General features: G+C 50.6%; 1 protein-coding gene across 2 annotated transcripts; it reads left to right on the top strand.

The window, feature by feature from the left end:
• The first annotated feature begins 6,272 nt into the window (after positions 1 to 6,272).
• DLX6 (distal-less homeobox 6) lies at positions 6,273 to 11,292 on the top strand. 2 transcript variants are annotated; one of them, XM_032874589.1, is made up of 4 exons: positions 6,273 to 7,105; positions 8,375 to 8,568; positions 10,469 to 10,716; positions 11,140 to 11,292. In XM_032874589.1, the coding sequence occupies exons 1-4, from the start codon at positions 6,676 to 6,678 to the stop codon at positions 11,267 to 11,269; spliced, it is 1,002 nt and encodes a 333-aa protein (XP_032730480.1). In that variant the 5' UTR covers positions 6,273 to 6,675; the 3' UTR covers positions 11,270 to 11,292. The 2 variants fall into 2 exon arrangements, with proteins under 2 accessions (XP_032730480.1, XP_032730490.1); XM_032874599.1 differs by having other exon boundaries at positions 10,469 to 11,234.
• The last annotated feature ends 1,104 nt before the right edge of the window (positions 11,293 to 12,396 follow it).

The raw sequence follows: 12,396 nt of genomic DNA, 5'->3' as shown, positions 1-12,396 counted from the left end.
GGGTGGGGAGGAGATGGGGAGAAAAGTCTGGCAGAGAACACTAAGGGTGGGCACTAGGGATTTGAGTCTAGCTATCCCCCAGCCCCCACAGCAAAGCAGGCTGCTTGTGTCAGACTTGGGTTTATTAGCTGTGCAACTAACATTGTGGGACAGCGGTCTCTAAAGAATCTGATGGAGAAGATGACAAGAATGGTACTCTCCAAATGAAGCAGATTCACACTCATTCTCACTTGTTCACTCTCTTGTATCTCTCTTCAACTCCCTTTTTAGGTTCCCTACTTCTCTATTCTCTCTGTATCCCCCTCCACAAAGCACGTGGGAAGAAAAATGGCACTCAGATATGGACCCAAACATGTATCCAAATGGACCCAACTCTCAGCGAGTATTTAAAGAAGCAAAGGCTTTAAGCTCTGTGGGGCGGGGAGCCTCCCTTGGCAGAGGTAGGGGGGACTCTCTGCACAAAATTACTGAAACCTAAAGAAGAATACTATTTCATTCCCCTGGGTAGGATGGAAAGGGGGCTTTCTTTCTCCTAGAGTTGTGTAAGAATGGATTTGCTCCGAACAAAAGAAAAGAGAAAGGGCACAGGTGAGAGAATGTGTTCAAACAAACAAATAACCCCCTCAGCTTTGCAATACGTTGTCCCCTAAGGAAAGTTTTGCTAAAAATCTAATAAATTACCTTTCCCTTTATTAGGATGTTATGAAATAAAGGGGCTACGAAGTGCCTATAAATAGGCATGAATATGAAAATCACCAGAGCATTTCTATCACAAGGGTAGTTCAGGTACAACTCCCTCTCTCTAATGCTTTGATTTTTTTTCTGTTGTAACAAGAGAAGCATCTAAGAGTTCACATGATAGCAAGAGGATGTTTTCCACCCTGGGTTTTCCTCAAGAGCTGTCCTAAGCCTGGCTCCCCCTTCATGTTGAGGCCTTTGCTGTGACTTTGTTATGTTACTGCTGATGAAGGGATGAAGAAATTAAAACAGAGGAGGCTTCGAGGCATTTAGGAAGAGGCTTGGCCAGCTATATTAACTCCTTATTATCCTAAAAATAGTCTCCCATTTCCTGTTGCTGCTCTTCCCTGCTGCTCCAGGGCTGCATTGATCCTCCAATGGTCAGGAGGTCCTAGTTTCCAAAGACTGGCTTGATTAAAGCTGACTTCTAACACCCTATCCCTTCCCCTTTTGCCCTGCTGCATTTCCCAGCAGGGCAAATATGGGGGGGGGGGGGCTTGGCCTTGGTTTATCCAACAGGTTAAAAAGATAAATAACACTACTTATTTTTGTGTTCATCTAAATGTTTAAATATTATTGAGTTCTTTTTTTTTTTTTTCCTCCCCTATGTATCCGTGTCTTAGGGAGTCGGGTCCTATGCTTGATAAAAGAGAAAGAAAGAGAGAGGGATGGGGAGAGAGTGGGGAGGGAAGGAGGGAAGGAAAGAAGGGAGGGAGAGAGGGAGAGCAGGAAGACTTCTGTATACAATCCCCAAACTGGGGGTGCTAGAAACATGTTGTTTTCTCTCTTGAATATGTTGTAGGCCCAGCATATTGGCTCCCTCCCTTACGAAAGCTCTCAATGTGGATTATGAGAGCACAATCTGGGAACGGGGTCAGGGAGAGGCAAAGGTGCTGAATTGGAGGACCTGGTTGGCTTTGCTTTTATAACTTCCCTGGACCCCAGGTTTGAAAAGAACTAGAACAGGAGCCTCTAGGCTAGAACATGCTTAATTAATATTCTTCAAATTGAACAGTCTAGAAAAAGTCTGTGAAGCTCCCAGTGGGCATCACTGACCTTGGTGGACCAGTGCCATCCATGTTGGAGCCTCAGAGCTACCTGTTCTTGGGACTCTGGACTGGAGAGATGAGGGAGATGCTATTTCCAGACTTTAATGAGCTTCTTTCTGGGTGTGGAGTAAACAGGTCCCAGTTTTTAGCTGGATTTTGGGGAGCCTGACAGGGGAGGGTGTTAATATGGGCATTATGTTTTGTAACTGGAGAAAATAATGCCACACTCTTAGTGCTTTCTTGCACCCTCTGATACTTTTGCCTATCCCTGAACATAACATCACTGACTTGGACTAAGAAAGGGAAAGAGGCAGCTCTCTTGTTCCACTCCCAAGCTTTCCCAGGTGTGTGTGGTGGGGGAGGGGAAAAGAGTGCCTGGGTTTCCAGGATATCAAGCACCCTTTCCCTACACAAGTACACAAACAGAATTTTACATTGAATAGGGAAAAGACTAGCAGGAATTTTTTTTCCACCAATGTCTCCGCTTGAGAAGGGGGTTCTTAGCATGACTATGTAAATCAATACCGAGTTATTTCTTTGAATTCAAAGGCTATTTATTGAGGTCTAATTTCCTTAGAATTAACGTGATAACTGAGCCCAACTTAGCAACCAAACCCAACCGGGCCCTGCCCGGGTTGAATGCACCTCCGCAGGGCGCAGAGGCTGCGAACCCTCCGCAGCACCCAACCCATTCCCTGGCCAAAGGGAGCGGGCTAACACCTCTCCAGAGCTAAAAACAGCAGGGCAATTTCTGGCGCAGAGATCCCAGCCCTCCCACAGTGGCCTTGGGCTCTTTGACACACAGGGTCTTATATTGACAGTCGTTATTTTTCTCTAAATAACACTGACACCTAGAATACAAGCCCCAGACCTCGACACCCTTAAAAGCAAAAAGCAGCTTAGGCCTCAAAGTCTGCCTTCTTTAAAACTTCTTGGTGAATAGGACCCTCACCTATTACAGGATCTAAAAGAGCCTTTGGCCTTCTGCTCTTCCAGATTGCCTGCTTTACCTCTGTTTTGAATGATAAAGACCTCGCAGGACTCGCCTGCTCACCTCCTCCCACTCCCACAAGGGCTGGCCGGGAATCCCCAGCCCGAAAGACAAAGAGGTAGAAGCCAGGGCCGGGCGAGCGGTTGGAGCCCCTGAAGCGTGCGCTTCGCTGAGAGGGCCCTGAAGAATCCGAGAGTTCTGGTTTCTCCGAAGAGCCGGAGGTGCGCGCTGGACTAGAGCAAACTAAGGGTGACTCGCCTTGGCTCATGACCGCTGCCCACGACACGGGGCGAAGGACTCGGCAGCCGAGATGCAGGGTGCCCTGGGGGAGAAACGCGTGAGGGGAGCGGCCCCTGCGGCAGCCAGCCACTGTGCACCGAACTCCTCGAGGGGAGGCTGGTGGCAGAGGCCACACGTGGCAGTCACTAGCTGCGCGCCACCTTGGCACACTGTGAGGGGCCAGACTCGCTCTCTGGCCAGCTATTCCCGGGACGGCCGGAAAGCTGGACGCTCAAGAAGTGGGGTATTCTATCCAGTCCCTCGCACTGAGACCTCACCTCAGCCGAGGCGGGAGAGACCCCTCACCCGCTCCGCTCCCCAGCCCGACTGACTGAGCTCAATCTGGTGCTCAGCAGGACCTTTCCCACTTGCGACAACAGCTACTTCGGTGTAGCTAGCTGCACACTTGTTCCTCTGGAACACAGTGCCGGGGGTCTATCCTCTAACGGGAGTGGGATGACAGTCCTGCAGCTACAACGCCGACAAGTTCAGCCCTCCAGGCTTCCTTGGGAATTAACAAGGGGAGAAAAAACCCATTGCAAATAGGGGCTGCTGAGCCCTGGATCTGGTGTTCAGTGCGGGGACCTTCTTCGGTCCCGCCACGCCACGACCCGACCCGCTCCGGGTGCGGCTAGAGTTGGGGAAGCCAGCAAGGAAAGCAGTGCACCTGCGAGCATAAAGAAACAGAGACATGCACGGGATTGGGGGGCGGGGGGAGAGAAACGCCTTCACCGTGTTAACAGCAAGCTGCAGGGTATAAAGCAATAAAACTGCCACATCTACCTGCTAGCTTTGAGGACATTACAAACAAGCTCGGCGCGAAGCCCGGGTGCGCCGAGAGCCCGCCGGGGAACGGGGAGGGGGGGCTTTTCTTTTTCTGAGCTCCCCCCTGCCCCCCCATACACATACCCTACACACATCTCCCCCTTACCCAGCCCACCTTTCATTTTCCTTGAAGATTTTTTTGTTGTTGTTTTAATTCACTGACGATTTGTAAACGCGTGGATCGGGTTACTGGTTCGCGTGTTAAAGTGCACCTCTTGTTAAAAGAAGGGGAACAAGGCACGCCACTTAAAAATGAATTCAGAGTTACTGAACCGGCTCCCGAGGCTCAAGAAGTTAAGCGCGGCGGGCTGCGGAAGGGAGGGCAGAGGAGAGTAAACGCTGCTGCCCTGAGAACCTTGGAGAAAACCCACGGGCAGCGAGCTTCAGGTTATGTGATAAAATGGAGGGAGGGAGAAAGGAAAGAAAAAGAAAAAGGCAAACTAGCCTGGCGACGCCTGGAGACCCCGGGCTGGGAGCTGAGTAAATCAATTAGCTTAAGCCGCTGCTGCAGAGCTACGCACAGTATGTAAATAGGGTCCAAGCTGCTTCTTCTGCAGCCACCTTTCCTGGAGTTACCGGGCCAGCGGAATCAATAAATTGTCAATTTCTCGGGTTCTTTAGGTCGCATAACTTATGGAGTCCAAGCGTATAGGGTGCATACAAGCCCCAGTAGTTTTCCCAAAGAAAGACCCAGACTCGCCGCTCGAACCTCTAGACACGTTGACCTGGAGATGTTAGATTGTACCTTTCTCCGTGTGGTCAAAGGCTCGCGGCTTCGCTCTAGTCGCGGACTGAACGCTGGCGCGGAGCCTATGGGGGTCTGTATGTCGTGCCCACCCAGTCCCGACCCACTGACAGTGCAGACTTCCTGCGCCTCCCCGCAGTCCCAGGACCAGAATCCTGGCGCATCTCCGGCCTGCCCTCTTCAGCTCCTGGTCCCGGGTCCGGCTCTCCTACCTGGTGGCCCGGCCTGAGAGGCGCTCCGGGACTCCAATGTCTCTGCTCCGCTGCCTGGAGCTGAGTGGGTCTGGAGACTAGAGGGAGAAAGGCTAGATCCGCAGTCCTGGGCTGCTCTGAACTTAATGTCTTTCCCCAGTCCATCTTTGAAAGAGAAGTGGTTCTACCACCTGGATGTGCGGATATAAATCCCCTTGCAAATAATAAATGGATTAATAATAACAAGGTATGAAGTTCTTTTTATAGAAAAAAAGGAGAGAATTGAAACTAAATGCGGCAGTTAGACAACCATTTTGATAAGAGGATAATTGAGGCGACACTGGTGTATAATTAGAGGATAATTTATGCTATATCCACTTTTATTCCACCTCCCAAAATAAACCCAGTCCATAATCATTACAGGCAAATTGTTCTGAATTTTATAGCAGCAATTTGAACAAAGTACTGCAGTTAATCATGGGAGATTTTTGTGTATTCCTGATTAGAACTCTAATTGCCTCCTTCCAGAAAGTAAAAATAACTGTAAAACGACTCTATTTTTATCATTAACAATGTTGACAATAAAATAAAATCAATTGGAATTGTAATCGAGAGACAAATTTAGGACGAAGGCACTTTTACTTGGGTAGTTTATATTGTAATCAAGATTTGCCAAACCACTAACCGCATGTATCATTTGCATATATTTGAAAGCATTACAGTAGCTTCTGTTTTCAATAGGAAAAAATGCATTACTGTCAGTCCTCCAACGATTCGCTTTCAGAACAGGCTGCTGCGTTCTGGGGGAAAAAATATTCTCCCCCTTTCTTGTCCAATATATAGGAACTACGGCCTGAAACGGCAGGAACCTCGCCAAAACAGGGTCTGATTTTTCTTTTTCTTTACCACCCCCCAACCAAAGAATGGGGCCCAGGTGTGGGGGTCTTCTTCCCTCTGTGGTTTCAATAAAGTACGTCTAGAGAAATACACGGTGACAGGGCGCTCCCGCGGGACTACAGTGGGACTGAGGGAGGGGGGCTGTGCAGAGGAGGTCAAGGGAGCGGGCCTCGCTTTAAATGCAGAGGGCACTGCTTCTGAAAACAGGCAGCCTGCTGGGGTGCGAGGGGACTGAGAGAGAGCGGCCTCCGGCCCGGCTGTACCAGGGCTGCGGTACTGGGAACTGAGGCTCCGCGTTTGCGGGCGCGAGCTGCGGCGGGAGGCGTCGGCGGCCCGCCGGGCGGAGGCACCTCCCTCCCCGGCAGCCCTGCGCGCCGAGCCGCGCGGCCCCCGGCTGCAGCTCCAGGCTGGGATTGGAGTTGCCGAAGGTAGGCGAAGAACTCGGCGAGCAGCGCACACACCAGTAGAAGCCGTGCGCCTGTGACGTCAGGGGGCGACTGACCAATGGGGAGGCGCTGCCCTTTGGAGACAAACCATTCGACTCGTGGCGTCTGCATCAAGTCTGAAAGCAGACGCGCAACTTTCGCAGAATCCACCTTAAAATCTCTGCCTTAAACTGCACCAGCCCCCAAAAAATCCAAGGGGGGAAAGAAGGGGGGGGAGAGCAGATTCCCCCCTCCCCCCTCTCCTCTCCCATCCCTCCCCCTTCCTCCTCCCTTTGAGTTAACAAGGCCCTGCTCACTATATCTCTTTATATTAAAAAATATATATATTAGAGAAGAGCGAGGGAGAGGGAGAACCACCTCCACCCCCTCTTTTTAAAATTTTTTTATTTTTTTTATTTTTTTTTGCAAGAATCCCAAGAGCTAAGGTGGCTGCAGAGGGGAGAGCGGCGCGAGCCAAGTGGGGGGAGGGTGGAGGAAACCCGGGAGAAGGCTTTCTCCAGCCCCCAAAGTTTTGATGATGACCATGACTACGATGGCTGACGGCTTGGAAGGCCAGGACTCGTCCAAATCCGCCTTCATGGAGTTCGGGCAGCAACAGCAGCAGCAACAGCAGCAGCAGCAGCAGCAGCAGCAGCAGCAACAGCAGCCGCCGCCGCCGCCGCCGCCACAGCCGCACTCGCAGCAGAGCTCCCCGGCCATGGCAGGCGCGCATTACCCTCTGCACTGCCTGCACTCGGCGGCGGCGGCGGCGGCGGCGGCCGGCTCGCACCACCACCACCACCAGCACCACCACCACGGTTCGCCCTACGCGTCGGGCGGCGGCAACTCCTACAACCACCGCTCGCTCGCCGCCTACCCCTACATGAGCCACTCGCAGCACAGCCCTTACCTCCAGTCCTACCACAACAGCAGCGCGGCCGCCCAGACGCGAGGGGACGACACAGGTGAGAGGCCGCCGGGGCAGTTCGCTTCTCCCGCCTCCCGCCTCCCGGCTGCCCCCCCCCCCCCCCCCCCCCCCCCCCTCCCCCACCCCCCGGGCCCCCCCCGCCCCCCCCCCCAGGCGGCCCGGCGCGCCCCCGGCCAGGCCTCGTGCGCGCCCGCTCTCCTGGCGCCTGCCTGCCGGCCTCCGCCCAGCCGGGCCCCTGCTCGCCGCCGCGGACCCTCCGCTTCCTCGCGGCGCCGCCGGCCTTGCTCCCTGGTCTCCCGCGCGCGGCTCGAGCTGCGCGCCTCCGACTCCGCGCTGGCTTCGCTCTACGAGTTGGTCCGCGCGGCGCGCTCCAGCTCGCTGGGTCTGTGCGCCCTTTGCCTCCCTCCTCCCCTCCGGGCTGTGACCGGCGTTTGGCAGGACTGGGGACATTTCTGGGCAGGAACTGAGGAGCGTGTTTTGCTCCCGAATGCAATTTGGGCAGCCAGTGGCCTACTTTGCGGGTGGCGCCCGGTGCGCTTCGGTGACCCGAAGGGAAGCTGACGTTGCCTCTAGCTCTGGTTAAGCTGGCGACAACTGGGCTCTTTGCTGCGGGCTTTTAGATGTCCCCCACTCCTCCCCCCACCAACGCCTGCCCAGGCCCCCCTCCCTCTGGGTTTTCGATACAATGTTGGCTGCGCCTTTGTTCCGAGAGGCGAAGCAGAGGGCCTCGGGCGGACGGTTCTCAGCCCCCGAGGGGTTCAAAGTTGCTAGGCAATGCTCAGCCGGTTCCGGAGCTGGTCTGAGCGGCCGGTTGCGTTTTGTTTGGTGTTTCGGTCCCTCTCAGCAGCATCGTTTCGAACACGCCGAGGGTCTTGATGCACCGGGCTTGGAGCTAGTGACATAAAGTCAACTGGCCGCATAAACATCAGGGTGGCTCCAGTAATGCCAGGCCGGGGGGCCCCCAGTTCCGCGGTGAGAGCAGCCGCCCTGCGGCGTCGCGCGCCACCGAGAATGGCCGGCGCCGCCTCCGCTGCGGCAGAGCGAGGCTCTTTGCCCCAGGGTCGAGGGCGCTCCTGCGGTCCAGTCCCCGCACTTTATTAGGGCCAGAGTTAGGGTCGGGAAGAAGCTTTCGCACCCTCAGGAAGCACCCGGGCACTGTGAACCCCGAGAGGTTAGGGTGGCGTGGGGACGCTTTGAAGAAATCCTTTCTGGGCTTTGGGGAGACCCGGTATAGGCCAGGCCAAGCTCAGGGAGGCTGCAGCCGTGGCCTCACGGGTGACAGCTCCTCTGTATTTTTTGCTTGCAGATCAACAAAAAACCACAGTGATTGAAAACGGGGAAATCCGGTTCAATGGAAAAGGGAAAAAGATTCGGAAGCCTCGGACCATTTATTCCAGCCTGCAGCTCCAGGCTTTAAACCATCGCTTTCAGCAAACTCAGTACCTGGCCCTGCCCGAGAGAGCTGAACTGGCAGCTTCCTTAGGACTGACACAAACACAGGTAATTCCCGGGAAGCCCAGGTATCCCTGAAATGCTGACCCTGCTTACAGATCGGTCAGGGAGCGCATCAGGAGGAATTCTGGGCCTAGTCAACTAAGGATGGAAGGAGCTTAATAACAAATGCCTTTGCTCCATTACGCACTTTCCGGGACAACACAGTTTGGAATAAATGACCTGGTATTCAATGCTGGATTGGATTTGCACGTCCTCCCAACTCTCGGCGACCCCACCCCAGCCTAGTGTCCTTTGGTGACCAAACATATAAATTAATCGAGGCCTATTCCAGAGCAGAACAACAAGAAAGAGAACAAACATGTAGGAGGAAAAGATGTTCAGGCCAGGAGGCAGAATAAGACCTATGTTTCTTAAGGATCCATTTGTGGGTCCTGGGACTTAATAAGGATTTCAACTCATGGACATAGAATGATGAAATGAAACTGGTGGTGGAGGGGGGGAACCAGATGGGTATAGGCTCCAAGAAGACTTAGTAAAAGGACCAAGGCACAAACTATCCGTCATAGGATAGGTGAGGTGGGTTTTTCTGAAGATTGCCCTGAGCTCAGTGTTTTAAATCACCCTGGGTGACTGGCTGGTGCAGGCTGGGGTACCTCCCTGGAGCACAGGACTTGGGAGCAATGTCAGAGTTGGAGATCAAAGAGGAATGCTCACCAAATTACAGCAGGTGAAGCCTCACCTAAGTACAGTTGCTGAAGTTCTCCTGTCCTACTAATTTGAAAGACATATGGGGCATTTTAGACTTCACAGGAAGGGGCTTAAGTAGGTATATTAGGACCCTGGTCATAAAGCCAGGCTGCAATCACCTGTGGTTTTTGTCCTTGTCAATTAACTTAGCTGAATGGGTTGGTAGGCCTCATGTGAGGTGGGCGATTTCGATCTTCAGCATGGGGACTCAAGGGTTTATGGGACTCTTGCTGGTAGGTGATTGTGTGTGGTGTCTTAGAACTGATGCCCCTTAAGCTTTTCTTTTCAATTCAGCCTGCTTTCTCTTGCCATATTGCCACTGGAAATATTTGGGGTTTGATGTGGACGGATTCCTGCTACTCAGTAACTTGTATTCTTCTTGGAAAAGCCGATTCCTATGGCTAAGGAATTTTAAAGGTAAAAGAAGCAGCCCCAGAGAATTTCCTTCTTCAAATAAAGTAGATCTGGGGTGTTAGCTTAGATATGCTACCATCCCAGAGTCCTGATTCACATTTAATTTTCAGGGGGCCTTTGACTTTTAGCGACTGCACTGACAATCGTGTCATGATTATTGACCACAATCTGACTGAGCAACATAAAAGTAGGGAACTAGGGAGGTACCATCCCTATTCCCTCCAGGATTATGAGGATGCATTTACTTCAGGAGACAGATGCTCCATGCATGTCATGTGCAATGTATGCAGGCTATATTCGAGGTATTTGGTTATAAATGTACAGGCATTTCACTGTTCAGTCATTTGCTCACTGTCCATGCATGGAGATGCCAGGTTTGGGGGTTAGCAAATTCAAAAACAGACTACCAGAGGAAGTGTGTTCAACTGGCTTTCATCTGAAAACTTCTCCATTTAAAAAGCCTCCTTTAGACTTTAAACCTGACTATCTTCTTCACCTTCGTTCTTATTTATGCTGCAGTTTTAAACTGTTTTAAACAGTTTTAAACCTGGGCTTGCATCCAGCTGAAGAAAGAGTTACAATGACTTTAGGTATCCAGACAAGATACCTGGTAAATTGGGGCGGGATGGGGGAGAGACGGCTAGAGAGAGGTGGAGGAAGGCGGGGACTTGGCATTTGCGGTTTTGTTTGTTTTGTTTTTTGGATATTGCTTCCAAAGCCTTGAATGGAGGCACCGGTTTGAAGTTTTTCCATGCCTAATGATCACTACCGAATTTCGTTCCAGGTGAAGATATGGTTTCAGAACAAACGCTCCAAGTTTAAGAAACTGCTGAAGCAGGGCAGTAACCCGCATGAGAGCGACCCTCTCCCTGGCTCAGCGGCCCTGTCGCCGCGCTCGCCGGCGCTGCCTCCGGTGTGGGACGTTTCTGCCTCAGCCAAGGGCGTCAGTATGCCCGCCAACAGCTACATGCCCGGCTACTCGCACTGGTACTCCTCTCCACACCAGGACACGATGCAGAGACCACAGATGATGTGAGTTGTCTGAGGGAAATTGATACCCTAGGGAAACATCTGAACAAGGCAAGGAGGATCCAGGACCTGCTTGCATCTGCCAAACCCAGCCAAAGGAGCAGGCTCGGGAGAACTCTTCTGTGTAGCAAGACAGTCTGGGCGCTTGCTCGCTCTCTTGCTCTCTCTCTCTCTCTGTTTCTCTTCTCTCCTTTCTTTTCTTTTTTTTTTTTTTTTTTCCTTTCCTTTCCTCATCTGCTTTTTCCTTTGAGCAGCCTCAGTAACTGATCTTGCATTTTAGGGAGAGAGAGAGGGAGAGACTGGTTTCTATGCCAGTGCTCCTGAAATCCCTCACTGCAAGGACATTTTCCCTTACCCTTTGGGATCCAGGCTCTGAGCCTCCTCTTCTCTTTGGGAGTATCCATCAAAACGACTTTTTTTTTACAGACATTTCCCCCACCAGAAGAATCTGCGCAAACATGGCAGCGTTTTTACTTGTTTAATGAGCTTAAGACATTACATGATGAAAAAGAAGCATTTCAGGCTCCTGCATTTTTATTTACCAATCCCAGACTGACAAAAAAAAAAAAAAAAAAAAAAAAAAGAAGGAAGGAAGGAAAAGAAAAAAAAACAAGAAAAGGAAAAGAGAAAGCAAGCAAAAAGAAAAAACCCTCACATAACAGCCCTTCTCTAAAGAAAAAGGAAAAATCAGCTGTAAGATTAGAACATTGCCACAAAGGAAACGCTGCATGTTTTATCAAAATGCAATGAGCAAGAATGATGATGTTGAAAAACAACAAGAGCAACAACAAAACAGAACCACTCTTTCCCCACCCCACCCCCGAACCCTGAACTGGAATCAGGAAAGACAGAAGAAACAACCAAAATCACCATTCTATTGCTTTGATACCTTTACTAGGTGAATTGGTGGCATTCACTAAGCTAATAGGGACGTTTATATTGAGAAACATTTCTGTATATATTGTTGAATTTTAGTTGTACATATACTTTGTATGGTTTTGTCTTCTTTCATATATGGAGTAAAAGCCACAAAACGCTGGGAGTGTCCTGTATATTTCTCTCTGTGTGTCTCTATCTCACCACCCCCTCCTCCTACCCTCCCCATATATTTTCTATCACTCTTAAAAGAATTCCTATTTCCTAATAAGGGAAGCCCTATATATAAACAACAAGTGCCTGCAAAGATGTCAGTTTGCAGCACTAGCCTTTGCCTTAAGTACTTTAACATTAAACGTGGATGTTTTCTCAGCTTCCTCTATATATTATATTTTTATTGTAATTTCTACACATTTATTTATTTAAAAACAACAACAACAACAACACTGGAATGATCTCTCCCAGGTTAACTTCTAGACATCCAGTAGTTCCCAGTACAGAAACCGAATGCTCTCCTTTTCCTTTCCATGGCCAAAATAATATAGCTGTACTTGTCTTTGTTTGGAAGCAGTTTTTTTTTTTTTAAACAAGAGCAAAGAATACAGGAAAAAAAAAAAAACCAAAGTAAACGCACAATTATAACTACTTAATGTTTATACCCTTTGCAAGCTAGCTAGGTAGGAAAATGCATGATCCTGGATGAAATACATCCTTCCGATCTTGTGGAAAGCACAGAAATAATGAAAATGAAAAGCCCTTTCGTCATACAAGCAGGAAGCCCCATACTGCGAGAATTAATGGCTACAG

This window comes from Lontra canadensis, unplaced genomic scaffold (genome assembly GCF_010015895.1).
Source record: "Lontra canadensis isolate GAN:19392208 unplaced genomic scaffold, GSC_riverotter_1.0 scaffold2, whole genome shotgun sequence".
In the NCBI taxonomy this organism is placed as follows: domain Eukaryota; kingdom Metazoa; phylum Chordata; class Mammalia; order Carnivora; family Mustelidae; genus Lontra; species Lontra canadensis.
This window is presented reverse-complemented; position numbering and strand designations above follow the sequence as displayed.